Source organism: Tamandua tetradactyla, chromosome 2 (assembly GCF_023851605.1).
Source record: "Tamandua tetradactyla isolate mTamTet1 chromosome 2, mTamTet1.pri, whole genome shotgun sequence".
Classification (NCBI taxonomy): Eukaryota; Metazoa; Chordata; class Mammalia; order Pilosa; family Myrmecophagidae; genus Tamandua; species Tamandua tetradactyla.
This window is the reverse complement of record NC_135328.1, coordinates 181924937-181952460: the sequence shown is the minus strand read 5'-3', so window position 1 is coordinate 181952460 and position 27524 is coordinate 181924937. Positions and strand designations below refer to the sequence as shown.

At 43.5% G+C, this 27524-nt stretch overlaps 2 protein-coding genes across 2 annotated transcripts; one reads left to right on the top strand and one right to left on the bottom strand.

Moving 5' to 3' along the window:
* Nucleotides 1-453: 453 nt before the first annotated feature.
* Nucleotides 454-19873, bottom strand: P3H1 (prolyl 3-hydroxylase 1). The gene is made up of 16 exons (XM_077150012.1): nt 19230-19873; nt 17182-17334; nt 14570-14759; nt 14247-14378; nt 13010-13149; nt 8138-8227; nt 7758-7810; nt 7460-7581; nt 4954-5081; nt 4709-4804; nt 4106-4256; nt 2204-2321; nt 1792-1867; nt 1344-1484; nt 813-939; nt 454-719 (listed from the first exon to the last, which is right to left on the bottom strand). Exons 1-16 carry the CDS (start codon nt 19692-19694, stop codon nt 682-684), a joined length of 2220 nt encoding a protein of 739 aa, XP_077006127.1. The 5' UTR covers nt 19695-19873; the 3' UTR covers nt 454-681.
* On the top strand, nt 19783-26017 carry C2H1orf50 (chromosome 2 C1orf50 homolog). Its single transcript, XM_077150013.1, has 5 exons — nt 19783-20093; nt 20219-20334; nt 24445-24531; nt 25040-25171; nt 25507-26017. The coding sequence occupies exons 1-5, from the start codon at nt 20024-20026 to the stop codon at nt 25690-25692; spliced, it is 591 nt and encodes a 196-aa protein (XP_077006128.1). The 5' UTR covers nt 19783-20023; the 3' UTR covers nt 25693-26017.
* The last annotated feature ends 1507 nt before the right edge of the window (nt 26018-27524 follow it).

Below are 27524 nucleotides of genomic sequence, written 5' to 3'. Positions count from 1 at the left end.
GAAGTGTCTTCCTGGACACAGAGGCCTTGAGGTATGGGGACCCTGAGGTCAGAAGGCAGAACAGGCAGCATGTAGCTGACATGGAGCGCACTATGCCAGAACCACTGCTGACTCGCTAGTCCCTGCCAGAAAAGGATTAATCACAATCCCACCATTTACCCAGAGCTTTACAGCTTACTAAGCGCTGTCACATCCAGTAACGCATCTGGGTCATCCACCTGCAAGGATTATGATCCCCATTACACAGATGACAATCATGGGGTCCCGGAGGTTAAATGTTTGGCCTGAAGTTGCACAGTAAATGGCAGAGCCAGTCCCGAGCCGAGCTTTCTGGCACCACACCTTGCCAATCCATCCTGCCTGGAACAATCTGTATCAAGTAAGACTCCTGAGGCAGAATGGGCATATTTCTACTTTCTGAACAAATTACTAAGTTAAACAACAACAACAACAACACAGAAATCATTTATTCTTTGGTTGTCTACACAGGACACTTAAATACTGTACCGCTGTCATGTGCCTGCCTGTGCAGGCCCCCCAGGATGGCTCTAGGCCTGTGTCCTGAGCGCTTAGCCAGGTCCAGGGAGGAGCAGACCATCCTGCCATGTCCGCTCCAAGAGCAGCAGCACCATGCGGATGGCTGGCTGTGAGCACAGTCCCCTCGGCTGGGCTGTAGAAATGTCACCCACTGCTCTGTGGTCCCGAGGGGCTGGCCAGTCCTGGGTGCACGACAGAAGTACCTCACCGTGGGTCTCATCACCCATCCACGTGTGGCCTGGACACTCATAGCTCATCCTTATGTCTCAACTCACTGCTTGAGAGAGGCTCTTCTCCAGGTTTCGGGGGGCCCTGCTGGGCTTCCAGTGGCTGCTCCTGAGGAAGATCCATCTCTTCTGGATTAAAAAGCATCTTTACCAGGTCGTCTGCTTGCACCCTGTCCTGCAAGGACAGACCCAGCCTATTCAGATGCCTCTAAGCCAGGCATTCTCGGTTTTTCAGGGTCTACTTCCCAGGAACAGTAAAGGCTCCTTCATGGACTCAGAGCTCATCCCCTTCCCAGAGTAGGCCCTACCCTCTGGGCAAAGGCAACCGAGATGGGGCCCAAGGAGGGAGCCAAGAACCCAGGATCACCCCCCCCGCCTCACCGCCGCCACCCCGATCCCACCTGGATCCCCATCTGCAGGTCAGGAAGGAGGCCTCGGAGGAAGGGCCAATGTGCCCAAGGTGAGACTGCTGGAGCAAGGAGCCTCTCTGGACTCCCACACAGCCACGGTCCTTTCACGACCAAGCCACTGGCAATGGGATTTGGGGAAACAGACCACAGCAGCACCAACTGCTCTCACCCGCTCGCTGTGTCGAGGGTTCAAGGTGAACCACAGCGCAATGGCACAGCGTTGCCCTCTGGTGACAGCCTTCACTCCGTGTGGGTTTTCAGTGCCTGAAGAGAATCCCACTGCCCTTCCACACTGGGGCTGCACCTCCGCCTAAAGGGACAAAGGGGAGGGAGCACACAGGACAAAGTCTGAAAGGCACCCTCAGAAGAAAGCAGAGATCATCAGGGTCCAGGGTTGAGGGGGGTTCTTCAGCTTGGTTTCCCAAAGACCAGGGTTAAGAGAAAGGGTGACACGTCTGAAGAGCAACTGACACATCTCAAAGTCCCTCTGTTTTGGGGAGGAGGATGGGCTGGCCACCAGGAAACCCACTATGTCATTCTACCCACTGCATTTTGGGGCCATCAACTCCAGAAAAGAGGGCTTTTGTCTCCAGGGATTTGGACAAGGGAGCACTTACCGTCACGGTCTTGGCATCTAGTTCAGTGAAATAAAAGTTTCCTCCATCAAAGTCCCCATTTAGGTAAAGAATGGCACTGGGAAAGGTAGAGAGCATTTCAACATGGGCCTGTCCTCCCTCCATTCAGCTCTGAAAACCCACAGCTTAGTGCTTTCATCTCCAATGCTCTCAAAGGGGTGGCCTTTTTTAGGGAGAAAGCTTTCAGGAATCTTCTTTCAAGTGGCACAAACATAACTTCCTCCCAACCTTTCCACCCCTCCACCCTTGCTCCTGAGACTCCGCCATGCCCTTCTCTGGGGTATTTCTGTATCAAGCCCACACTTTTACTGTTGTACTTATCACACTATATGACAATGATTCCCTTGTTGTCTGTCTTCCTGGCCGGTGTAGGGCATGGGGGGAGAGCTGACACCTGTAGTCCCGGAAGGTGTAGGCAGGGGGTTCCTTGACGCATACGAGGGCCTCAGCATTCAGGATGCAGTTGTCCACATGGACTGGATGGCTACTGTCCTTCCTCTCTGCCTGTGCCTCTGGGCCCAAGGAAAACACATGTTAGCTCTGGGGCACCTTAAGAAATCTCGCAGCTCTCCTGTTGGCATGGGGGGTGGTATGCTTCCCCGAAATGTGACTGGGTCTCTGGAAATGTCAATGAACTAGGGTGGGGTGGGGGGAGGATCCTGGCTAAGCCATAAACCTAAAGGTCAGCACAGGCCTGCAGGCTTCCTGGGATGGTTCTGGGCAGGAGTGAGCAGGTGCAAAGAGCAGTACTATGAGCCTCTGCCCAAGGGCAGATCCTAGGCTGAATGGCACAGGCCTAGTTCTCTTGCTAGAATTTCTTGCTAAACTAGGAAGGCCCAAGGAGGTAGAAATAAGGAGGCGTGGGGGCAGAACAGAGTGAGTCAATCCATGAGTAGGAAGCAAGATGAGGATGACATGGAGGGAGGAGAGAATCGCTGGGTAAGGAGGTAACAAGTTAACCTTGGTCGGGTCTGGTCAGTAGGCAGGGGGCTTTGGGTGTATGTGGAAGAACCATGCAGAGAAGTCACGAATGAGAACAGACAGGATATACTGAGAAATGCCAGGCAGATCACAATCACAACATTGAATGCATGTTTCCCACCACGCAAACCCTCTGTGTTACCTCTGTTGGCCAGTGGTATCACTGTCTTCCCATTCCCTCAAGTCTTGGTGGATGCCTCTTTATCCATCCCCGCTTGTCCAGCCAGTCACGAAGTTCTATCCACTCGACCTCCTATATCTCTCACATCTTCCCTCCTTTCTCTTCCCACTGCCTTGTCCTTTTCTACCTAAGACATAGCTAACTGGGCCCTCTCCCTCTGGTTTGATCCATGCTCTCTAATCTCTCTATAGTAGAATAGTAATCTTTAAAAAACCAAGGCCTCATTGAGTCTTTCACTTCTTGACAATTCTTCCCTTTGCCTATGCCAGTCCTCCTCCACCAACCATGACATGTGACAGTCAAGTGTCTGGCACATTCTTACGGTATGCTCAAATTCTGATAGAATGCTCTCTCTGCCACCTATCACTGGCATGCGGGAGCCAGGGGCCCTCAGGGCTCTGGCATACCGAATTTGGCCATAGGCCAGGTGGGACTCCAAGAGCACTAGCCCTACCTCACCCCTTCTTCTCAGGAAAGCCAAAGGGCATGTGAGTGAGGGAACACCATGGAGGAATAACCTCAAATCTGCTCTAAAACATGTCAAATGAGTAGCTATCTCACAAATTTTGGTATTTAACAATTAGTTGAAGAGAACTTGCAACACAGCTCATGAATGACATACCGATTGAACCAGTATGTCCAACACCATTGTTGAGAACCCCTGGCCTACAGGAAAAAGGATGATCTCTTGATTGTCATTCTCCAAAATCTGGCTTCTGAGGACCTTGCTTGCCTTATCTTCCGTTGTTGCCCCTTTAAACTTACTTGCGGGAAAGGGCAGCTTTCTTAAGAGTTCCCCAACTACTACGTGGTTCAAGGCCTCCATTCCTTGGCACATGCTGGCTTGAACGTCTTTTTACTACCCCAAAGGGTATTCCTCAAACTCCTATTCATCCTGCCTATCTGCCATCACCTCCTCTTGGAAGCCTTTCTGATTTCCCAGGGAGGCTAATTATAAATTCTTGCATACTACTGAGTCACTCATACTGGGTCACCAGTGTTTCTGTTTATATTTGGTTCCGCAACTAGGATGAAAGGGACCATATCGAGTCTTGTCCACATCTGCAGCACCTGGCCCAGTGCCCAGTGCATGGCACATGCTTGGTGGAGGCTGCAGGGGTGAAAGAGCCTCACCTTCGATTGCAGTGCGGCACACCAGGTGGGAGTAGGAGAAGTAGAGGGGTGTGTCCAGACGGAAGTAGGACTCCATGATGCGCCGCACCTTCTCAGTCACGTTGTAGTACAGGTGGGCACTCTGCAGAGGAACTTTCCCTTCCTGTCCCAGCTGCCAAGGAGATCGTTGATCACAGAGACCACTGAGGCACTAAGCCTCACCGTTCATCTCTCTGCTGAGAGTCTAGTCTGCTTCCCACACCCAACACCCCTACCATGTCACTCTCCCCCTCCTTCATGCTTTTTTTTCATGAATAATCTATGTATCCTTTGCAAAATTTTAACCCTCTAGAATCAGCCCATTCTCCAGAAATCACTCCCAGAACTTTGGATATCAATCTTGTCTTGCTTGGACTCTTATTACATTTGGGTTAATAGGCAGCATTCAAAAGTTCAACTCACTCAGCATAATTTATCCACTTTCCAAGGCACTGGAATATAGATAGACAGACAACTTTCATCTTTTCTGCCACCATCCAACTCCTCTCCAAAGCCTGAGCTTCCTTCCCACCCAGGTAGATTTCCCTCATCTCCACACTCTAGGATCCTGACTATTGATCCTACCTTGAGGGCTCTGAAGACAGTGACACCATAGAACTTTTCGTTGGGTGTATGGGGGGAAGTCTGACCCCGGTAGCCATCGCCTGCAGTTGCTGCTGCCTACAAGGTCCCAAAAACAAGGTGAAATTAGCCAGGGCAGCTGAGGGCCCAAAAAGGGATGGACAAGTGCTGGCAACAGGGGATAAGCAAATGCTCAACACCCAAGAGGCATTAGTGAGGAAAAGGTGCAGCTGCTGGGTTTCCCTTACATTGGTCAGTCTCTGCAGCTCTTGACACTCATCCTCGGAGATTACGCCATCCATTAGCACCCGCTGGGAGCCATTCAGGAGTTTGGAGTTCATGGTGACACTGATTCCTTCATAGAGCAAGGGGCCACCTGCAGAGCAAGGACAAGACTCAGGCTAAATCAAGCAGCAGCTCTGTCGAGAGGTTCTTCATTGGATGTTGCCTTCCCGTAAGGAATAGAAATTCTAGCTGTTTCCTGGTCACAAGGGAAATCTCCCTGCTCAGTTACTCCCAAAGGCAGGGTGGTCCACAGGAGATTCAGGTCCTAGACCAAGCTCCATTACCAACTAGCTGCTGACCCTCGGGCCTTCACACACTGTGGAGGAAACAGCATCAACATATTCCTAATACCATGAGTCTGAGAATTAGAAAGAACCAGGATTGGCTCCCATACGTGGAAATTTTAGGTGGTATATATGTTGCTAGAACAAAATTAAAACAAAACCCACAAGTAAGCCCTAATATAAACTATGAACTATAACTAATAGTACGTTATAATAATATTTTTTCATCAGTTGTAGCAATGGTAAAATGTTAAGTGCACTACTGAAAATTTTAAAAATGGGGGTGGATTGATATTTTGAGAACATTCACAGTTTTGACAGTTGATCAAATGGCATCTAAGTTAGTTTTTAATACTTAGAATTTAAGAACTTTGCTGAATATGTAGATTTTTTCCTTGTTGCCTTAATTTTAAATCAGTTTATGAAACTTACTGCACAAACACAAGCTTTACAATGATAATATGGATACTTTAAATATGCCTATGGTTAAACTAACTAAGATGTCCATTTTTGTTGGTTCTAAGGGTATTATTTGTTTTCTTAAATAAAAAATATGTAAAAAAAAATGGGGGCAGGTGTATGTGAACTCTGTATTTTTGTGCCTGGCATTTCTGTAATTCTACAACATCTCTAAAAAAAATGGGCGAGAGGGTGAATGAAAGTAGATTAGAGGATTAGAGGGGACCAGGGGCTGAGGGAGGAGGGGATGGGACGTTTTTGCTTAATGAGTGAAGAGTTCTGTTTTAGGTGATTAAAAAGTTTTGGCAATGGATGGTTTGATGGTAGACAACATTGCAAATGTAATTAATGCCAGTGACTGGTATACCTAAATGTCAAATTTTATGTAATATACGTGTTACCACAACTTTAAAAATGCGTGCGGTGATAAAAAAAAAAAAGAATAAGACTCTTTAAAAGCTTAGCATACAGTAAATGCTCCCCCAAATGTATCTACAATCATAGCACAGCAGCAGCATATATTTAAAATATGGATACTTTATTTAAATATGCCTATGGTTGAACTAACTGCCCAACCTACCTTCCATGTAAGAGAATCAAGAGAAATAAGGGGATGAAAGATCTCTGTAAACAAAGGTACAGTGGGCAAATTTTTTCACATGCAAATCCTGTTAAATTAGCCACTGTTAACTTAAGCGACTGTAGGGCACAGACCTATATTTTCTCTCTTACATTTTCCATGATGTCTGTCTGTGCTGAGGACATATTAGAGACTCTATTCAACTCCACATATTCACAGGTTCCTTAGTATGTGTAAGGCACTATGCTAGACAATGCAAGGATTGATACTTGAAGATAGTACTGGTTCTCCAACGGTTATATAAATAACCAGCACAGAGCAGACCATGAATGCCCCAAGAAAGCAAAAAGTGCCTTAGAACCTCACAAGAAAGAGGTAGGGGATCTCAATCAGCTAGGAGATTCAGAAAGGCTTTGTAGGATATATCTGAGATGCATTCATGGGCAGAAATGACAGAAGTATATAAGGAGGCGAGACAAGCATGAATAAACGAGTTGTGGGCAGAAAGCAGGCTCAAGGAACAAGCAGCAGTCTAGTTTGGGCGAAGAGCAAATGTGAACAGGGGAAGAGTAGGCAGGGAGAATGGGGTCAGAGTCTCTGTTTTTGGAAGGGCCTAGCAACCACGTGTGGGAAAGGGCAAGGACAGACTGGACAAAGACAGGAGGCGATGGGGCCCTGAAGCGGGCCTGAGGCAACAGGCAAAAAGCTGGGAAGAAAGACATAATCAGGAAGCCTTCCCAAGGGACTGGAGAGGACAGCGGGGAGGAAAGAGGAGCTAAAGAAGACGAGTCTTGGTAACAGGACAAAAGATGGAAATTGGAGAAAACAGTTTGAGAGGGAGAAACTGGGTAAGTTTTGAATATGTCCTATAAATAGCTACTGGAGTGAGCTAAATTAGTGGTATTAAGTCACAGAAGTCTTATTTCTTAACCAAAGGCCAATTTTCAGATCTCTTTTCAGGTGAAAGTCCTTTTGGAAAGTTAGGAAGGACAGAGAGGCAAATTTAAGACTTGACCCATGTAGGCTCATTCCCTGAGGCTGGCCCGTGCTGAGCCCTTCACTTCTGGGTGTGCTGTCTGGCTAACATGCGGTAAGATGTGCCTAGTTTTCCTGTGAGGCAGCCACACCTTGAATGCCCCATCTCACCTTCCCGAACAAGCATGCTCACATCCACTGACTCCTTGGTCTTCTCTTCCACAAGGGTCTCAATTTCCTTCATCAGGTTTCCAATCTCCTGGGAGATGCGTACAGCTGTTTCCCGTTCTGACCTGTGAGCACAGTAGCTCTGAGTACTGTATTCAACGACCAGCCCTGGGCTCCCTCCCTAACTTTCCAGATGGGACCTGCCCACCCCTTGCTAGGAGTTCACATATGCCTGGGCTGAGAAAACCCTCAAGTGCTTCATCAGACTGATCCAATCATGCAGTTTCTTCAAGGCCCTCACTTCTGTTTCTCTTGCAATCTCTTGGGAATCACCTCCTCTGGAGTCCATGAATCCTAAAAGGAGGTTGGATAAAAATTAACAATGAAAGGTAACCTACATAATCTTCAATACAAAAAACAGGGCCTAGAGGTGAAATCTACCCTTATTTCTCTGCCTTCTTTCAGGAGATAAAGCAGGAGTTCTCTGAATCTAAGACACTTCTAACTGCCCCCAATTCCTCTTTTATCTTTGTCTCTCAACCACAGGTTTCCCAGATCCCATGTTCAGCTCAACCCCTTAACAGTTTTCACCCCAGAGTCATCAGAGTACGACTCACCCTCATCCCTTCCCCATCTTGCTCACCCCTTCTTGCTCCCCCCAGCTCCAAAGACCTGGCTCACCGGATCAACAAAAGGAATTCCAAAAACATCATAAGCAAAGAAAAGCAGTTCTTTCTCCAGCAGGCTTCGCTGTCGGTACTCTTGAGCACTCTGAGGAAACAAAGTGGAAGGAACTTCTCAGAACTCAGCTCTGTCTTTTAACTCTCATGGTGTCCTTCCCTGGCACTCCAGGCTGTTGCTCCCTGTGTGGCCTGAACTTTCCCCTCCCACCATCACTACTATGCTTGCCCCTCAGTTTGGGGCAGAAGTTTCACTTCTGTGCTCAAGGGTTCCTCTGGGTCTTGCCCAGCACAAGCAGGATTTCTGAGGCTTCTCTTGTAGGGAAAAAGAATCCCAGACCCAGGTTAATCTCTGGGACAGATAATCTGATGATTCTCAGGAGTGTGGAAATATATTTCAAAGAAGGAGAATTCCTTCCTTATATCTGCAGGACTCTAATGCTCAGGGAGGAGGAACCTGGGTGTTAGACAACTCGTGTGCTATCCTTTAATCTTTACAAATGACTTTTGAGGTTGATACAACCCTTTGCATTTTACAGATGAAGAAATTGAAGTGCAGAGGGGGAACTGCAACCTGCTTCAGGCAACACTGTAGGAAATGGTAGAGCAGAGACCTAGATTCAAATCCAGATTATTTCCATTCTAAAGCCCATGTACTTTCTATCTGGTCTCCTGCCTCCCTTCAGACTCCAACAGCACCACATCCTCCACGGAGCAGGCAGGTACAGTAAAGGCAGCTGGGTCTGGCACTTTGGCCCTACCCACATGTGCTCCCCAGTAGGGCTTACCCAGGGCGGGGAAACTGAGTAGCTTCTGGGTCACATCTTTCCCTAGGTGCCATGCCCATCAGGTGCTTTCACAATGAATTTCACCCTGCTAGTCTCCAAGCAGCAGCAGAAAGAAGGAAAAGAAAAGAAGACACAGTCAGTTGAAATAAAAGATGAAGGCAGTTCAAGGTGGAAAAGATTAAAGGGTCAATAAGTCCTTTATAATCTACAATATTTATCCAAAAGGAAGATGACAATATTCCCCTAAGTTATTTAAATTATTGGCTTCCTTCACTAAGTACCAGATACCAAGCTAAGTATGTTATCTCATTTAACCCTCTCAAAAACTCTATGAAGTTGCTATGAAGCAATTCACTTCTACAATCTATTCATTCAACAAATAGCTGAGTATTAACCATGTGTCAGGGATTATGACTGGGACAAAGCAGGGAAACAAGGAGAGTCTGGTTACCGCTGACCAACCATAACCATTGAGAAAGTTATTTTATCTCTCTGAGCCTGTCATCTCTAAAATGGGGAGAAAGTGCCACCTCACAGGCAATGTAATGAATAAAGGAGATGAAGGATGTAAACTACCTAACACAGTGCCTGGCCCTGGACAGGTACAAAACAAATGTGTTACCTTCTCTAGGGAAGGGGAGTTCTGGTTAAAAACGGTAGATTGCCCACATGGGCAATCTTTCCCCTCAACTCCGTAATGAGACCATAGAGGGGGAAAAAACATTAATCAAATAAGACAAAGGGGAAGAAGTCGCATCTTAAATCCAGGCAGTCATCTAGTGGTCAAAGAGGAAAACTACATGGCAAAAAGACAGAGACCCCTGAGTATTTCTATTAGAGGCGCTCAGAATTCCAGAGCTACGAAGGACGGTTCTTCGTCTTCAGAGCAGAGTGGTGACCCCACCTTAGCAGGTTGTTATGAGAATCAAATTAAATAAAGGCTATGAATGAATATGTAAATGTAAAACGTGAAGGGTGGTTGTTTCTAATAACATAGTAAGCTCCTCAACAATAAAAATCGGAAGTCTGTTACTGCCATATTAACTGCCTGTTTGGAACACAGATAGGGCAGAAGGCCATTCTGCCTCACCTCTATGTTCCCAAGCTAGATAGGCAGTGCCACCCATGCCAGGTCCCAAGCTAGGAACTTGGTGCCTGTAGTAGTTAGGTTCAGGTGTCAACTTGGCCAGGTGATGGTGCCTAGCTGTTCTGCTGCTGTGGACTTATATCATTAGCATGTGAAATTCATCTGCGGTGATCACATCTGTGGTCAGCTAAGGGAAGTGCCTTCTGCAATGAGTGAGCTTAATTTGATCATCTGGAGGCTTAAAAGGAGTCAGGAGAGAAGGAGCTCAGCTTAATAGCCCAGCACAACTTAGCTCAGAGCTCAGAGCCCACACAGACCCAGATGTTTGGAAATGCAGAAAGGACACGCCCAGGGAATGCCATCTGAACCCAGAAGCCAGGAGAAAGGCCAGCAGACGTCGCCGTGTGCCTTCCCATGTGTCAGAGAAACCCAGAGGAAAGTCAGCTGCCTTTCCTCCTAGGAACTGTAAATTTGTAACTAAATAAATTCCCTTTATAAAAGCCAATCCATCTCTAGTGTATTGCATTCCAGCAGCCTAAGCAAACTAAAACAGCGTCCATTGGATATGAAGAGAAGGGAAGAGTGAAATATCTGCACATTTCTGCCAGTTCTACCTCCTACCTCTACCTAATCAGTACCTGACTTCGCTGCCTTGCAAAGTCCTGGGCTACTTTCCTTCACATCACTGTGATGGCCTCTATCCGGTCTCTGGCCTCCAGCACCTTCCTGTTCTGAGCCACCCACCATCATATCTTTTCTTGACACTGCTTAAAATCCTTTGAAGGCTTCCCACTGACTTATCCTGTGGAAGAGTCCAAGCTCCTCCTTGGCTTCACATTTAACCTTTCAAAATTTGGCCCTCTCTGGCCTCATGTGGAGTCACCCCCCAGTATCATATTTCAACTATATGGGACAATTGTCAAGGGTCATTTGCATACACTGTTCTCTCTTTGCAAAACCCTTTCTTGTCTCATTAACCTACAGAAGACTTTAAAAACCAAACTTACACATCAAACTTAAAACATCCCTCTTGTGAAGCTTTTTCTGGCTTGCCAGTTAATTACTTCTCTTTTATGCTTCCACTACAGCTTGTACTTCCTCCCTCTACTGTTATAGTCATTGCAATATACTTTAATTTTGGTTTATAAGCCTTTCTTTTCCATTAGATTATAAGTTCAAAGGGAAGAATCCATGCCCCCTCTTGTCTGTATCACCAGTACCCTAAAGTGGGTGTTAAATGGCATTCAAAAGAACATAAAATTACATATATATGTAAAGGAAATCTATAGGGTATAAATAGACATATTTCGAACAATTGAAGTCTCCTTCCCCACCTCTGACCTCAAGTCCTCAGAGATAATCCCTATTAACAGTTTCTTACCATTCTGTCCAGAAAATTTTAAAGCATGTATGTATATTTTAAGAAAACAGAAATAGAATATAGCATAATTACAGCTCTATATCTTATGTCTTTTTTTTCTCTTTACTTAAAATTATATCATGGAGACCTTTTCATATTGGTATAGAGTAATATATCTCATGCAATTTAGCAGCAGTCTAGTATGTTATGGGATGAATGTACCATAATTCAACCAGTCCCCAAGTTGATGGCATTTAGCTTGTTTCCAGTTTTTTGCTTTTAAAAACAATGTTCTAATGAACATCCTTGTACATTTACCTTTGTGTACTTGTACAAGAATGTCTGTGGGATGAATCTCTGGCAACAGGATTGCTGGATTATACAAATGGTCCAGTTTATAGTCCCACCAACTGTATACAAATATGCCTGTTCTCCTACTCCTGACCCTCATACAATGCACTTGTTAAATCAACAAATGAATGGCCTCTAGAATAACTGTAGCTGTTTACTATTTTCTCTCTGACAAAATGAAAAACTATTCCAAAGTTACAGCCATGTTAATACAGAATATAGATGGGGTTTGGGAGGGGTCAGTAGGACACAAGGTGAGCAAGTCAGAGGTGAGGAAACTCGCCATCTGCACCTGTGTACTATCAGCAAGACCCCTACGATGCTTCACATCCACCCCAACACTTTCTACATTCTTAAACAGCACCTGTTGATTTATAAAGTGTATTCACAGTCACCTCCCATTTAACCCTTGCACCAATGTTGTGTTAAAAGATGGAGCAAGAAGCAGTATCACTTTTTTGGAAGGGGAAACTGAGACAGAGAGGTGATGCAGCATGTCTAAGATTACACATAACATGTTGATGATCACACCACTACTGAATGGAGGAGTCAGGGTATAGCCCAGACTCATGACTTCAAGTCCACTTCATTGTTCTGGTTTCAGGAAACAGGTCTAGGGTCTGTGCAAAGCACACATACAAATGTCAAGGGTCACAGCATCAAACTTCATTATGTTAAAAACAGAACTTACGGTGTTTTTAATTACAAAAATAATAACTATACATTGCACTCATAATTCCGCCACCCAGATATAACCACTGGTATTACTCCAGTGCATTTCATTCTAGTCTTTTTGTGACATAGATTTTTCTCCTTGTTTTGGGATAGGAATAATGCTGAAAGAAGGGAGAAAACAAACAATGGCAGAATGAAGAGAGGGGATGAGGAGAAAAAGGAGACAGAGAACAGGTGAGCAAGGGAAAAAAAAACAAACTAGCATAAGAAGTAAAAAATGGCAGCTCTTGGCTAAATGGTACCCACCGCCAAAGTGTGTGTGTGGGGGGGGTTGCCAAAGAGGGGAAAGAACATGCCAGCTTTGCAGTTCTGACTCAGAACAGGCTTTTGGGCCCAGATAATGCTAACAAAGCTCCCATGTGTTCCTCACGCTTCCTGTGCATTCTTGTTCTCCAAGCGAGGCCTTATTAGTGCACTCACACCCAGCCCCAACCTGCCCCCACCCAGCCCACACACTCTGCCCATAGCGCTGACTCTACCCCTTCTACCTACTCTTCTGCCTCCTGGTCTAACCTCTGCTGGCAACTAACCTAACTAATGCAAGTCTCTCACCTCACGGGGACCAATGGATGTGGCTTGTTCTTCTCCAAGCACAGCTGTATAGTAGGCCAGATTCTGGTTCATCACTTCATCGTTGGGGAAGAAGAGGAGATAGGTCTTGGCACATTCAATAGCTTGTGTATAATTCCCGACTGCAAAGAGAAAGAAAAAAGTGGGGAAGAAAGGGTCTAATCCTTGGGTTCCAGAAACCAACTTAGTATTCAATCTCTGCAAAGTTTGAAAGAAGTGAGGATATAATGAGGCAGCACCTATCATGCGACACTACTGCTTGATATTGGTGGGAGAAGTCTTAGCATAAATAAAGGACATTTCGTTAATTTTAAGCTGCTCAGTGACAACAGGGTTACCTAATACTGAAACAAAAAGGAATTAGTTAAACATTACAGACACCCAAATCAATAGACCAAGCACTTGATCTTGAGGTTTGCTCTTGTGAAGCTTACATATTCAGCAGAGAAGCTAAGCCTACCTATAGGTATACCTAGGAGTTACGTTCGGATGACTTCTTTTGTTGCTCAGATGCAGCCTCTGTCTGTCTAAGCCCAACTCTGCAAATGAAACCATTGCCCTCCCTCCTATGTGTGGAAATGACATCCAGAGGTAAAAGTCTCCCTGGTGGTGTGGGAGATGACTTCCAGGGGTGATCCAGGTCCTGGCACCATGGGATCAACAAAGCCATCCTGGCCAAAAGGGGAAATGAACACAAAAGGTATCAGTGGCTGAGAAAGTTCAAATAGAGTTCAGAGGCTACTCTGGAGGTTGCTTTTATGCAAGCCTCAGTTAGACATTGCTACCTATCATAACTAGCCAACCCCCAACCAAAACCATTCCTGCCAAACCTACAGATTGGCATAATATAAGATTCTACAAAGATAGGGCATTATATAAGATTCTACAGAGGTTCCATGCACTAAGGTAACTTTCCAGAAACCTACAACCTACAACCTCCAGTACTAGCTTCCTAGGTCAGCAGCACGTAACAAAGTATCCAGGGACCATTTGGCTTGGTCCCAGAGCCACAGAAGGAAATCAGGATCCCTGTCTACCTTCTTTCGGTGGGAACAGTCCTAGCATATATAGAGAATATGTCATTAATTTTATGCTCTCAGTAACATCAGGGTTGCCTAATACTGAAACAAAAAGATATTAGAACCCTCTGTGTGCCCACATCTTCAAAAATTTACCTTCTTAATTAAGAGAGGGAGAGAAAGGGGAAGGTAGGGCTTACTGTTATAGTAGGCAAACTGCAGATAATTATAATGCGATGGGAGAAAGTCTTCAAAGGGTTTCTCTCGACTGGGGTGGGAAGCAAGCTCGGTGACACAGTTCTGCTTACAGCTGAGGACCTGGACGTAATGATCTGAAAGGAATCAGAGGGGGAATAACCATCATAACAATCTTCATATTTCAAACATTGGTTAAGATGAACAAATTCAAGGAGAAGTAGTTCTCAGGCAGCTTCCCAGATAGAAGAAATTTAGGAATAAGGCTGAAGACAACCGTGGCTGCATTATCACAGCATGGACCTTAGAGCCCGGGGTGCCTGCACACCTGTGATGGCCTGGATGAGGTCAGCATTGTACTCGAGGTAGTTGTAGCCATCATAGTCATAGGGTCCTTCGCAGAGAGCACGACACTCCTCCTCAGCCCGGAAGTACTCTCTCAGGGCCGCTTCCAGGTGGGGCACTGCCTCCTGCGGCTGCTCCTCGGAGTAGAGGCGCACTCCCAGTCGAAACTCGTGCTACCGGCAAGAAGCAGAACTCAAACATGGGTCCCGGGTGGACCCCTCTCCCTGCCTTGCCCACCTCTCGTGCCTCGGGTTATGGATGTAAGAGGGTGACGGGGTGGCTGCTGATACCTAGCAGCAATTTAAAAACAACATTTAACTGAAAGATGGAGTTTGCTGTTATTTTCTTATACTTTTCTGTAGGAGTAAAAGTTTTCAAAATAAAAGTTTAATAAAAGATTTAGCTCTTAAATGTTATAATTTGGTCTGTGATGACGACAGCAGTCTTTCTGATAATAAAGGGGTGATGTGGGCTCCTGCAGCTGATTCACTTTTGCTACCTATGGATGTAGCTTCCATTTTCATGGACAATAATCATTTTCCTCTGTCACTGAAAAAACTACTAGGGGCAGCTGTGTAATGCACTAGACTTACACACTCTACATTTTTCTTTAATTAGAGAAGTTGTAGGTTACAACTACTATCCCTATTTCTAACTCATTAACATTTAAAAGAACACGTGTTCTTTATAAAAATGCTGTATCATGTCAAACTTCTCTTTTGGAACAGACTCTTATGGCTAAACAAACAGAATAAGAACATTGAGGAATGCTGCACTACCCATTGTAGTAAACATATCTGACAAAAAAAGGTAGTTAAATTAATATGGTATATATAATAGGAAAGACTATCATATAGCTATTAAAAATCATGATTCCCAAGAAACAACATGAGAACAGGCTCATGATATAATGTTAAGTCAAAAAGGGTGATGAGCTGGGGGCATAAATGAAATCAGAAAGAAAGATAGATGTTAAAGATTGAGATGGTATAATCTAGGAATGCCTATAGTGTATAATAATAGCGACAAAATGTACAAATTTTAAAAATGTTTGTGCATGAGGAAGAACAAAGCAATGTCATTACTGCAGGGTGCTGAAAACAGATGGTAATTAATATTTTAAAATTTCACCTTATGTGTGAGACTAAAGGAAAAAATGTTTATTTGTTACAAAATTTATATTTTGACTAGTGCATTTCCTAATATAAATTATGTAGATAGCTTGATTGAACACCATAAGTACTTGGAATCTTGGGTAGGACATGAGATTTTGTTGATTTGTCCAGAGTGATGCCTCAATGAATCCTAGAATGATTCAATCAGTGAGTGGAAAAGTATTTGCAAAGTCCCCTTCAGGAAATGGTGAGAACGGGGAAAAATTCAACTTCCCCAAGTTGAATTCTTGATATTCTCACAAGCAGTGGGGACAACCAAAGCTATAGGTTGAGCCCCCAGTCTTGGGGTTTGTTCATATGAAACTGAACCCCACAAAGGATAGGTCAAGCTTACTTAAAATTTAGGCCTAAGAGTCACCCCCAAGAGAGCCTCTTTTGTTGCTCAGATGTGGCCTTTCTCTCCAGCCAACACAACAGGCAATCTCACCACCCTCCCCTTGTCTACGTGGGACATGACTCCCAGGGTTGTGGACCTTCCTGGCAACATGGGACAGAAATCCTAGAATGACCTGAGACTCAGCATCAAGGGATTGAGAAAACCTTCTGGACCAAAAGGGGGAAGAGTGAAATGAGATGAAGTTTCAATGGCTGAGAGATTCCAAACGGAGTCGAGAGGTTATCCTGGAGGTTATTCTTACGCATTAAATAGATATCACCTTGTGAGTCAGAATGTAGTGGAGAGGCTGGAGGGAACTGCCTGAAAATGTAGAGCTGTGTTCCCATAGCCATGTTTCTTGAAGATGATTGTATAATTATATAGCTTTCACAGTGTGACTGTGTGATTGTGAAAGCCTTGTGTCTGATGCTCCTTTATCTACCTTGTCGACAGAAGAGTAGAACATATGGAATAAAAATAAATAACAGGGGGAACAAATGTTAAAATAAATTTAGTTTGAAATGCTAGTGATCAATGAAAGCGAGAGGTCAGGGGTATGGTATGTATAATCTTTTTTTTTTCTGTTTTCATTTTATTTCTTTTTCTGTTGTCTTTTCATTTCTTTTCTGAATTGATGCAAATGTTCTAAGAAATGATGATTTGCAACTAAGTGATGATATTGCGAATTACTGATTATATATGTAGAACTGAATGATCACATCTTAATGTTTTAGTTCGCTTGTTGTTAAATTTTTTTTAATTAATAAATTAAAAAAGGGTGATGAAAAAATATATACGCATTATGACACCAAATTAAGCTTAAAAAAAAAAGATACAGAAGAGTTAAAAAAAAAAAGGCCAAAATATCGAGTCATGCTCTTAAAGTGATGAACACTTTTGTATGTATCATATTTATCTGTACACTTTTCTAATGTTCTATGATGAACATTTATTACTTCTGTAATCAGAAAAAAACAATCCTAATAAATGTCACTTAAAAAAAGAAAAAGAAAAAGAGAGAGAAGGGGATAAAGTCTTTTTCACCATGTGGGGTTTGGCCTCAAGATCCTTGAAGTCTGCCTCCTTCACTCCCGACATGGTCTGGTAATAGTCTAGGTTCTGGCGCATTTCCATGTGCTCAGGATTGCCCACAAAGAAGGTGTGTGCTGCTGCTACAGCTTTCTCCAACTTGTTTATCTAGGAATGAAGCGCAAGAATGTAATTCTCACATCCAATCTAAAGGTTTGTTGAGGACTCAGCCAAACACTAGACTTAGTAGTGAGGTCCAAATGTGCAGACCACAGTAAACAGGAAACCCCAGCCTTTCTGAGTCTTTTTGAGCACCACAGCTTGAAATTCCACTCCAAAAGTGTGCCCTAAGGTAAGCAATTCCCCATTTTGGTACCTTAGAAACTCTCTTAAGTCTGTCCTTTTATGGATGTGTATCTCTCAGAAACATTGTTCCTGCCTTTCTCTGTCCCCACCCTCAACTGACCCCCAGCCTTCCCTAACTCTGAGCACTGAGACACCTAACTTCTCTCACCTGGACTACTGCAATCATCTCATCAGTTGCTCTGCCACTGCCTCATCCTTGCTCCAAGGCTTTTCCCACAGAAGTGGTATTTTTAAACCAAATTCTGATGTTGGCTCCCTGAAGCCTGTAGAATTCACTTTCCAATCTGGCCTCACTTACTCTGTCTCCTCTCCTGCTGTTCCACACCCACATACTTACACTGTCCTTACAAGTGCCTTATTTCCTGAATGTATCAAGCTTTGATTCTACTTTCCCCTCCACCTGGAACGAACATCCTTCTTCTCTCCTTGGCAATATTTGGTGCCAGCTTCAAATGTCACCTCTTCTTTCACGTCTTTCTCACTTATCTGAGAAAAAGCTAGAGTCTGCTTTCTTTGTGCTCCCACAGTCCTATGTACATACTCTTTTAGTAGCCCTTATATGAGTGATTTTTAACAGCAAAGCAAAACAAAAGATATGAGGGCAAGCATTTTAAATATCTTCTACAGGATCTGGACTGTAGTAGGTCCTCAAGAAATGTTTGTGGACGAATTCTAGAGAGCACTGTTGAGTGACATGACCAAAGACATAGCCCAGTTATTTTAGTTTCAAGTCCAATTCCTTTCCTAGGAAAAATGGAGAAATGGAGGGAAATTGTATAAGCAGAATGCTTGTTGAGAGATATAAATCTGAGGTTTCCAAGATTCTCCAAGTCTCTCTTTAGGTGGAATTGCAGATCTGTTAAAATATGGCTATAATAAACGTTCAGCACAGCTCCTTCTTTTATATGTTTAGAATTCTAGCTAGCCCCTTCTCACCCCTCCACCCCCACACCAAGTTATCACCTAAATTCTGCATGAAAACCTACATTTTCTGGGTGCGTGATCTGGGAAAACTTAACCACTCTGGGTCTCGGTTTCCTCTTCAGTAAAGTGGGGTTAATAAAAGCATCCACTTCACAGGATTAGTGCAAATGAGTTAATAAAGTGCTTAAAACAGTGTCTAGAATGCAGAACAACCTCAGTATTGTTAGCTATTCACTTAAGCAAGGAGCGTGCCAAATCCATGTGTACACTTTTGCATTCCTAAAAATTGCCATTTTATTTGGAAGCCTGACAAGCCAGAGGGTCCCCCACAGGGAGGGGTCAGGCAGCCCCTGCTGGCTACGTGGCAATCTCACGTCATGAAATGAAAGCTGCCGGACTCCGGCAGCAGGAAAAGACTCATACAAAAACGAACGGGAAGGAAGATGTAAAAAGATCCCAGCTTTTCACGTGGACACTTGGCAATGAAATCAGGATGAACGGCCACCAAGTGCCACTTTAATTTCCACTAGGCGGCCTCCCGGACAACAAAAGGCAGTACTGCTTGGTTCGTACCACGACCCCAGGCTAGACTTAGCATCTGCCTAAGCGAACCGGGGGAGGCAGGTCCCCTGACAAGGTGGGGAGAAGTCAGAGGACGCTCCGCGGCCAAGAGGCTACCTACTCTCCGCAGACACTTCCCTGGGCCCCCAAGTCCCCCGCTGGCCTGCAACATGCCTCTCCCCAGAAGGACCCGGCCCCGGGCAGGTCTGCACCTTGAAATAGGCGACCTGCAAGTAGTTGTAAGGGCTCCGCCTGTGGAACTCGAACTCCAGCTCCTCGCTGAGCGAGTGGGCAGACGGGTGACCAAGGCAGCGGCGCAGACAGGCCGAGCGGCGCAGCAGGCTCCCGAAGAAGCGCAGGTCCTGCAGGGCGGCGGCGCCGGAGGCCTGGCCCGGGCTCGAGGGCGAGTAGGGGTCCAGCTCCCACGGGAGATCGGCGGCACAGCGGGTGCGGCAGCGCAGGCGGAGGGTGCGCAGGGCGGCCCGCGAGCGCAGCGCCCGCTCCATGCTCAGTACCACCCCCGCCCAGTCTCCGCGCGCATAGGCCGCGGTCCCCTCGGCGAAAAGCAGATCAGGCCCTGCCATCTCCCATCCCGCCTCGGAGTCCACCTCGGGCTGGGAGGCAGCGGCGGCGGCAGCCAGCAGGGTGGTCAGCAGCCTTAAAACGCGTGCGGCCATAGTCTCCTCCAACCTAACGGAACCACTCGCCAACCGCCACCGAGGCCGAAGTCCCACCTCCCGGCGAAACCCAGCCCCTCGAGTGAGTCCCCGCCTTCTGGGCAGGACCGCGCATGCCCAATAGGCTTGCACCGCCTCTTTTTTTGCTTTAGACCAACTTGAACCCCGCCCCTCAGTCAGAATCCTTAGCGTCAGCTGGAGCCCCGCCTTCCCGCTCAGCAACTCGGACAGCTAATGGCCAAGGAATAAGGAAGCGCCGCCCATGAGTCTTTATACGCATGCTCTTCCGCATTGCCCCATGCCGGTAGTAGGGGGGTTAAAGCGTCGTTATGGATGCCCGTACAATGCCGGTGCAGTCAGAGGGTGTTACTGAAAATCAAGAGATTCAGTCGGCGTCAGGTGAGGGAGGACCGCGGGGCGGGAGTCAGATGGGAAGAAGCCTTCACGGAGCATTTACTCTCTCGGGCTCCGCGGGAGGCCGAGGGTGGGAGTTCATGGCCTGTGTTCCTGGGTGTGTGTCGCAGGAGCCCTGGTAGAGCTCAGCTCGACCCCCGGCGGCCTGGCCCTGGTGAGCCCTTACCACACCCACCGGTCAGGGGACCCGTTAGACCTCGTGGCGCTCGCCCAGCAGGTGCAGAAGGTGAGAGGGCGCGGCCGGGGAAGTAAATAACAACGTTCGTTGTGACTTGGACTTCACAACACTTAGTGTGGGGTAGCATTCGTTCTTGTCTCCATTTTACGGAATAGCAAAGCTGCTTGGCATTGCAAGTTGGTGACCTGACCCAAACCCTGTTCTTGTGAAACCAAGGTCTCCTCCTGTTGCAACTTTGCAACTTCAGTACCTTACTCCCTTCTTGGGAGGCTTTTCACAGCACTTTCAATGTTCGTGATTTCACTTAGGCATTGGTACAGCCCTGTGAGGTAGCCATATAGAAGTTTTTATTTACATTTGACACATGAAGAGTCTGAGTTCCAGAGAGGTTTGAAGATAATTTCTAACCCACATTCTTCCTGGATGTGTAGTCTACTCATTTTAAATGCTTCCCATAATATCTTTATCTATTACCTGATAACTTATAGAACTTAATTAAGAATCTAGGAGGGCAACAATTTTGTCCTGGCCCCTGATTTACTGGACACAGTATTCCCAAGCCCAGTGCTAGACTTTGATTGCCAAAAGAAGTAAAATAATGAGAAAATGTAAAATAATAGGGGGAAAAAATACTGGAAGTTCGGACACACGAGTTTTAAATCCCACTTTTGATAGTAACTTCCAGTATGACTTGAGACAGATTACTTCTTTCTGGACCTCATCTTCATCTATGAAATGAAGAGTTTAAACTAGGAAATCTCCAGTATCTAATGCTCTGATTTAATCAGTGAAAAAGAACAAATTTCTTCTAGTCTCTTACCAAACCTTCTAGTTGTAGAACCCTCTTCAGTAGGCATAGATATAGGGCCCTGCTTCTTTAAAGCTGATCATATCCCCCTCACCCCTCTATGTGCTATCAGATTTGGTCTTGGTTACATTCAGAGGTCTTTTTGCTAAAAAAAAAAAAGAAAAAATTAATAATTAAAATTAATGCCACAAATTCACTTACATTTACATCTTTGTGTGTTAGTTTTGTTGTTTTTAATTGAGAAAAATCCAATACTCGGGAATCTTAAAACTTTCCTAGAGAGGTGGAAGCAAAATACCACTTTTATGGATTAGGAGAATATCTTATGTCTGTTTAATCAGATCATTCTTATCTAGAGGAAGGCTGCTAGGGACAAAATCTTGGGCAACAGAACATTTTTGTGTGTTACGAATAAAAAAACGAATATTTTTATGTTCGTTACAATAGCCTGAACTAAAGAAAGAGCACATTTTTTGGGTTCCCTGGCCTATAATCTTGTGAGAGATAAAGGATGAGTTACTGTGCTATCTCTGTTTCTCCAAGGGTAATCGGTCTTTGAGATGCTGAAGTCAAAACATTCTAGAGACAGATTGAATCAAGTATATTAGCTCTCAATGTGCTGAAATGCACTTTAAAATAGGACTGACCTCTGACAAGCCATGTGGTATTAGCGAGTGTTTAGAGAGTTTAGGAGGCGTGGTATAAAGGCATGAGTTTAAGAATCAGACTAATCTGTGTTGATCATCTACCATTTATTAGCTTTGAACTCTTGAACAAATTACCTTTTTATTAATTAAAAAAAATTTTTTAAATACCAATAAACACCAAATGCAAACATTCTTAACTTTTGATCATTCCGTTCTGCTTATATAATCAGTAATTTACAATATCATCACATAGTTGCATATTCATCATCATGCTCATTTCTTGGCACGTTTGCATCTATTGAGAAAAAGAAATAAAAAGAAAACAGAAAAAAATTCATACATACCATACCCCTTACCCCTTCCCTTCATTGATCGCTAGCATTTCAATCTAAATTTATTTTAACATTTGTTCCCCCTATTATTTATTTTTATTCCATATGTTTTACTCGTCTGTTGACAGGTAGATAAAAGGAGCATCAGACACAAGGTTTTCACAATCACACAGTCACATTGTGAAAACTATATCATTATACAATCATCTTCAAGAAACATGGCTACTGGAACACAGCTCTACATTTTCAGGCAGTTCCCTCCAGCCTCTCCATTACATCTTGACTAACAAAGTGATATCTATTTAATATGTAAGAATAACCTCCAGGATAACCTCTTGACTCTGGAATCTCTCAGCCATTGACACTTTGTCTCATTTTGCTCTTCCCCCTTTTGGTCCAGAAGGCTTTCTCAATCCTTTGATGTTGAGTCTCAGCTCATTCTAGGGGTTTTCTCAGTCCCTTGATGCTGAGTCTCAGCTCATTCTAGGATTTCTGTCCCACTTTGCCAGGAAGGTCTACACCCCTGGGAGTCATATCCCACGTAGACAGGGGAGGGTGGTGAGTTTGCTTGTCGTGTTGTCTGGAGTGAGAGGCCACATCTGAGCCACAAAAGAGGTTCTCTTGGAGGTGACTCTTAGGCCTAATTTTAAGTAGGCTTGAGCTATCCTATGTGAGGTTAAGTTTCATATGAACAACCCCCGAGATTGGGGGCTCAGCCTATAGCTTTGGTTGTCCCCAGTGCTTGTGAGGATATCAAGAATTCAAGTTGGGGAAGTTGAATTTTCCCCCGTTCTCACCATTCCCTGAAAGGGACTTTGCAAATATCTTTTTTATTCACTGATCAAAATTGTATTTAATTTTAATTGATAATTGATTCAGTTGTTTAAATTTATTCAGTTTTGATTAAATTATTGAAAGCTTTTGAATGCATTTGAGACAACTTGAATATGTGAATTGACTTTCAAATTTTATGAAATCCAAATATGGTCCAGTCTTTTCAATGAAAATTTAGTATCCAACTTGAGATATGATGTAAGTATAAATTCTACACTGGATTTTGAGGCTTAATATGAAATGTAAAATATCTCATTAGTAATTTGTTAAAATAAGATTTCTGACATATGAGATAAATAAGGTGTTTTCTTAGAATTAATTTTACCAGTCTATTTTTGCTTTGAATGTGGCTACTAGAAAATCTAAAATTACATACATGGCTTACTTCATATTTTTATTGGACAGCTGCATTGGACTGTAATCTTGATGAAGGTAGAGCCTTCTCTCAAATTTTTTAATACATTCAGTGCATAGCATGGTGTCTGACACAGTAGTTGCTTGAAATATATTTGTGAAATGAATAAATGATTGACCCAGTTTATTTATATTGTTTCTGTTCACTTATGACATTGACTTATACCTGACTATCTTAGCCTCTTTGACCCTGCCAATCTTTTATCTTAAGCTTCCTCAGTTAACCAGCAAATTAACATGTAAATAACTCTTAATATTTCCTAGTTCAAATTTAATCTCCTAATGTATTTTCCTTAACTTGTATACTACTGGAAGTTAACCAACTCTTCTTGAGAGTAAGCTGGAAATTTCTGTCAGATTTCTGATGCCTGAGTGATAATCTTTTTCAATACATGATTTAGTTGCACCATTCTCTACTAATTTTGAAAATTCTTCAGTGCACTTAAGTAGTTTCCATTGCCTTCAGTTATGTTTCCTGGCACATGATAGGCAGTCTTCTGTGTATATTATGACTTTGTTTCAGGTCTACATCACGGTGCAGTCTTTTAAAATACACTTTAAGTAACAATTGGGGTACAAATATAGGTTAAAGTTTAAATAGATTGATGTAAATAATTCAGCTGAGGTGATGATCAGGTGAGCAGATACTTGCTATGTATAGCTTAAGTCCTACATGAGCAGATGATACATATCACAAGTGTCTTTTGCTTTTCATTGTAAGACTGGAGACCTGAAGATTAGTGTGTTAGTTGGGCAAAAAACAAGAGGAGAATGTGTTAGACAGAGGAAAGAGCATGCTCAAATTCTTTGCCTCAAAAGAGAGTAGAGCATGTTGGGGGACTAAAGTTCAGTGTGATTATTGTATAGAGTGACAGGTGGGAAGCTGTGGGAAATAGAAAAGAAGGTCTTAATTCTGTAGCACGGTTTGATGTTAGGATAGGCTTCTCATATGCGCTGCTGTTTGAGCTCGGCCTTGGGATAAGTGGGGTTCATGGGGAATGGTGAGGGTGGGAAGAATATTTTAGGCATGAACAAAGATGCTGCCGTACCTCTTCACGTTGGAAACTAAATAAGAAGTCATATCCTTTTTCAACCCACAGTGAAATTTTTCTCTCTTCTATAGGCTGATGAATTTGTCCGAGCAAATGCCACCAACAAACTGACAGTCATAGCTGAGCAAATCCAGCATTTGCAAGAACAAGCCAGGAAGGTAAGCTAACAGTGATTTTCAGGCAGGCTTTCCTCTTCTTCACTTAGTTCACAGGATTGGCTGAATTTGTTTCTAATTATTGTGCTATAACTTAATTGTCTTCAGCATGTATTAGAAATGTAGAGGTATTGAGTAAAATAGAAAGAATAGGCCTAAGAGGTTCAGTATAAAAGTATTTTAACTAGGAGAAAGTTGAGAGATAAAGCACTGTCAAAAATATGTACTTTTTCGGTTATAAAAAAAAAGTACTTATTATAGATAAATAGGGTAACAATTTAAAAACCACCCAAAGCCAATACATGCTCCACATTTTAAAGTATATTCTTCTAAAAGTATTTTTAAGCATAGTAGTATAGTCTAATTTTTGTCTCTTCAGAATCATCTGGATTCCAGTAAATGATTCCTTGCTATGATCCTAAGCATTGAACAGTTTCAAGATTTTGGTTGGGATGATCACTGATTATGAATGTCTGTTACCTCCACCATCTGTTACCTCTCTTGTTTTTAGGTATTGGAAGATGCTCGCAGAGATGCTGACTTGCACCATGTAGCTTGTAATATGGTTAAAAAACCTGGCAACATTTATTACCTTTATAAACGGGAGAGTGGTCAGCAATATTTTTCCATTATTTCTCCAAAGGTAGGACTGTTTATTCTTTGCTTAAAAATCTACTCTAGCCTCTGAAAAGTTCTTTACATGTTTGTGTGACAGTGTAGGCATGGGGGATTGTAAATGGTTTCCTAGAAAATGGTGTGAGCAGGTATAACTCTAAAAAATATACATATGCATAAATTATTTCTTAGTCATTACTTCAGTTAAGTGAAGTATCTGATGTGTAATATAACAGCTTTCCTAGATTGGTTCTGACTGGTGTGAAACAAAAAGCCAAAAAAAAACTTGTGACATAAGTAGTAAATGAGCTCAGTTTGTTTACTTCCTACCCTGATCAGAAGTGACTCCTTTGCCTTTTCTAGGAATGGGGAACAAGCTGTCCACATGACTTCCTTGGTGCCTACAAGCTACAGCATGACTTGTCTTGGACTCCTTATGAGGACATCGAAAAGCAAGATGCTAGCATTAGCATAGTGAACAAGTTGCTAAGCCAGCCAGTGGCCCTGCCTCCATGCACTGAACCCAACTTCCAAGGACTACCTCACTGAGAGTGGGCTCTGACAAACTGTTCTCCTGGCAAGGAACTGACTGTAACCTCCTTGTTGTCCCCATTCTCTACCTTAATGTCATGAGAATTGAGGGGATGTAGGTGAATCATGAACTTCTTGGAAGAAGACCCTGTGTGAAATGTAAATTTTGTCATTACTTTTAGTTGGGATTGTAATGAATCACAGTGCTCTGTTTTGGGGTCAGATAACCAACAAGTCAGTTTCAGAGTATTGGCCTCTGCACTTTATTTCTCCTTCAGCTTCATCTGGTCTCCCTGTAAATTAAAACATTTGAGAAAGAAGTGTTTTTTCCTCCCCCCCCACCCCCACAAAAAACACTTGTCTTTTTCCAGAGAGAACTGTTTTCATGCTAGAGACTCTTAAGATTGGGGTTGAGGCTTTTTGATATTTACCTTTAAAGTGATGCAACTCTAGCTTCAGACTTATCTGGGGACAGAAATGTTGGGTATTGGAAGATGACAGTCATCTTGGCTTGGCTAGCCTGGAAAGATTCTGGGATTTCAGCACTATTTGTGAGGTTCGACCTATCCCTTCTGCTTTTCTGCCTAGCTAGAGTGACTGGAGAATCTGAGGCGGCAGCAAAAGTCAGGATTTGGGAGTCACCCTCTAAACTCACAGAATTTTAGAGTTGGAAGAGATGTTAGAGGCTGCCACTAACCATTACATGAAGCCATCTGATGCCTAAGAAATTTGTTTAAAATGGCAACTTCAAAAGATTGTAGAATAGTAAATGGTGGTCAGAGTGAGGAACGAGAAAAACAGCTGACTTGTTGATTATGAGTTAATCAATTAAAACTCATTTGCATCTGAATTATTCAGGAACTTGACAGGTTTTTTCTTCTTTTCTTGGCTGAGTTACCCTACTTTTGATTCTTATTGGTCTCTTATGGGACTCAATCTCATTTCCTGTTTGTTCAGGAATGAACTAAACTTATGCGAAATCCAACATGGCTATACTTCTTTTCCTTCAGTGGCATATCATCTATCACAGTATGCTGTAAACAGACTGAAACCACAGCGACCCACATGCCTTTCTGGGCATTGATGTCCCTCATGCTGATCTGCTTGGTAATACTCTGATTCCATCCTGGCCGTTCACGGCCTTTCCTTGTAGCTGCCCTCCTCAGAGCCTATAAATGGTCTGCTAGGGCCTAGCATGGGATGGGGCTGACACTCTAAACTCACGGAATTTTAGAGTTGAAAGAGATATTAAAGACTGCCACTAACCATTCATTGTATGAAGCCATCTGATGCCTAAGAAATTTGTTTAAAATGGCACCTTCAAAAGATTGTAGAATAATAAATGGTGGTCAGAGTGAGGAACGAGAAAAACAGCTGGCTTGTTGATTGAGTTAACCAATTATAATAATTGTTATATTAATATAACAATATTATAACAATGGATTTTGCATAATTATAATAATGATAAATTTTATTATTAAAAAATAAGATTACTGATTGCATATATGTAGAATGGAATGATTTCTAAATGTTGTGTAAGTTAATTTTTTTTAATTAATAAAAAAAAATTAAAAAAAATAATAATAAGATGTCCACACTGGTGGTACCCAAGTCACTCAGTTCACAGGGGAATGTTTTGTGGAGGCAGCTGCAAAAGCTGCTCCCTGGGATGCTGCAGAGCTGTGAAGAGACATTAGTGTGTTACAGAGGTTCATTCTGATTATAGAAAGTTTCCTAGGTGTTCAAAAGAGTCCTGCATGGAAATGGAACATTTAAAATAGATACTTATATGAGGTATCTATTGCTGCATAATGGTTTACCAGAGATATAATGGCTTAAAACAACACACA

What these genes read in the sequence shown, in the direction of transcription:
- P3H1 (XM_077150012.1), bottom strand. Translation starts at nt 19,694, where the DNA reads ATGGCCGCACGCGTTTTAAGGCTGCTGACCACCCTGCTGGCTGCCGCC. An exon ending in CATCCATTGGTCCCCGTGAG is followed by an intron (nt 8,228 to 13,009) that starts GTGAGAGACTTG and finishes TTGTTTCCTCAG; the next exon opens with AGTGCTCAAGAGTACCGACA. An exon ending in TACACCTTCCGGGACTACAG is followed by an intron (nt 1,868 to 2,203) that starts GTGTCAGCTCTC and finishes TACCTTTCCCAG; the next exon opens with TGCCATTCTTTACCTAAATG.
- C2H1orf50 (XM_077150013.1), top strand. Translation starts at nt 20,024, where the DNA reads ATGGATGCCCGTACAATGCCGGTGCAGTCAGAGGGTGTTACTGAAAAT. An exon ending in TCGCCCAGCAGGTGCAGAAG is followed by an intron (nt 20,335 to 24,444) that starts GTGAGAGGGCGC and finishes TCTCTTCTATAG; the next exon opens with GCTGATGAATTTGTCCGAGC. An exon ending in TGCAAGAACAAGCCAGGAAG is followed by an intron (nt 24,532 to 25,039) that starts GTAAGCTAACAG and finishes TCTTGTTTTTAG; the next exon opens with GTATTGGAAGATGCTCGCAG.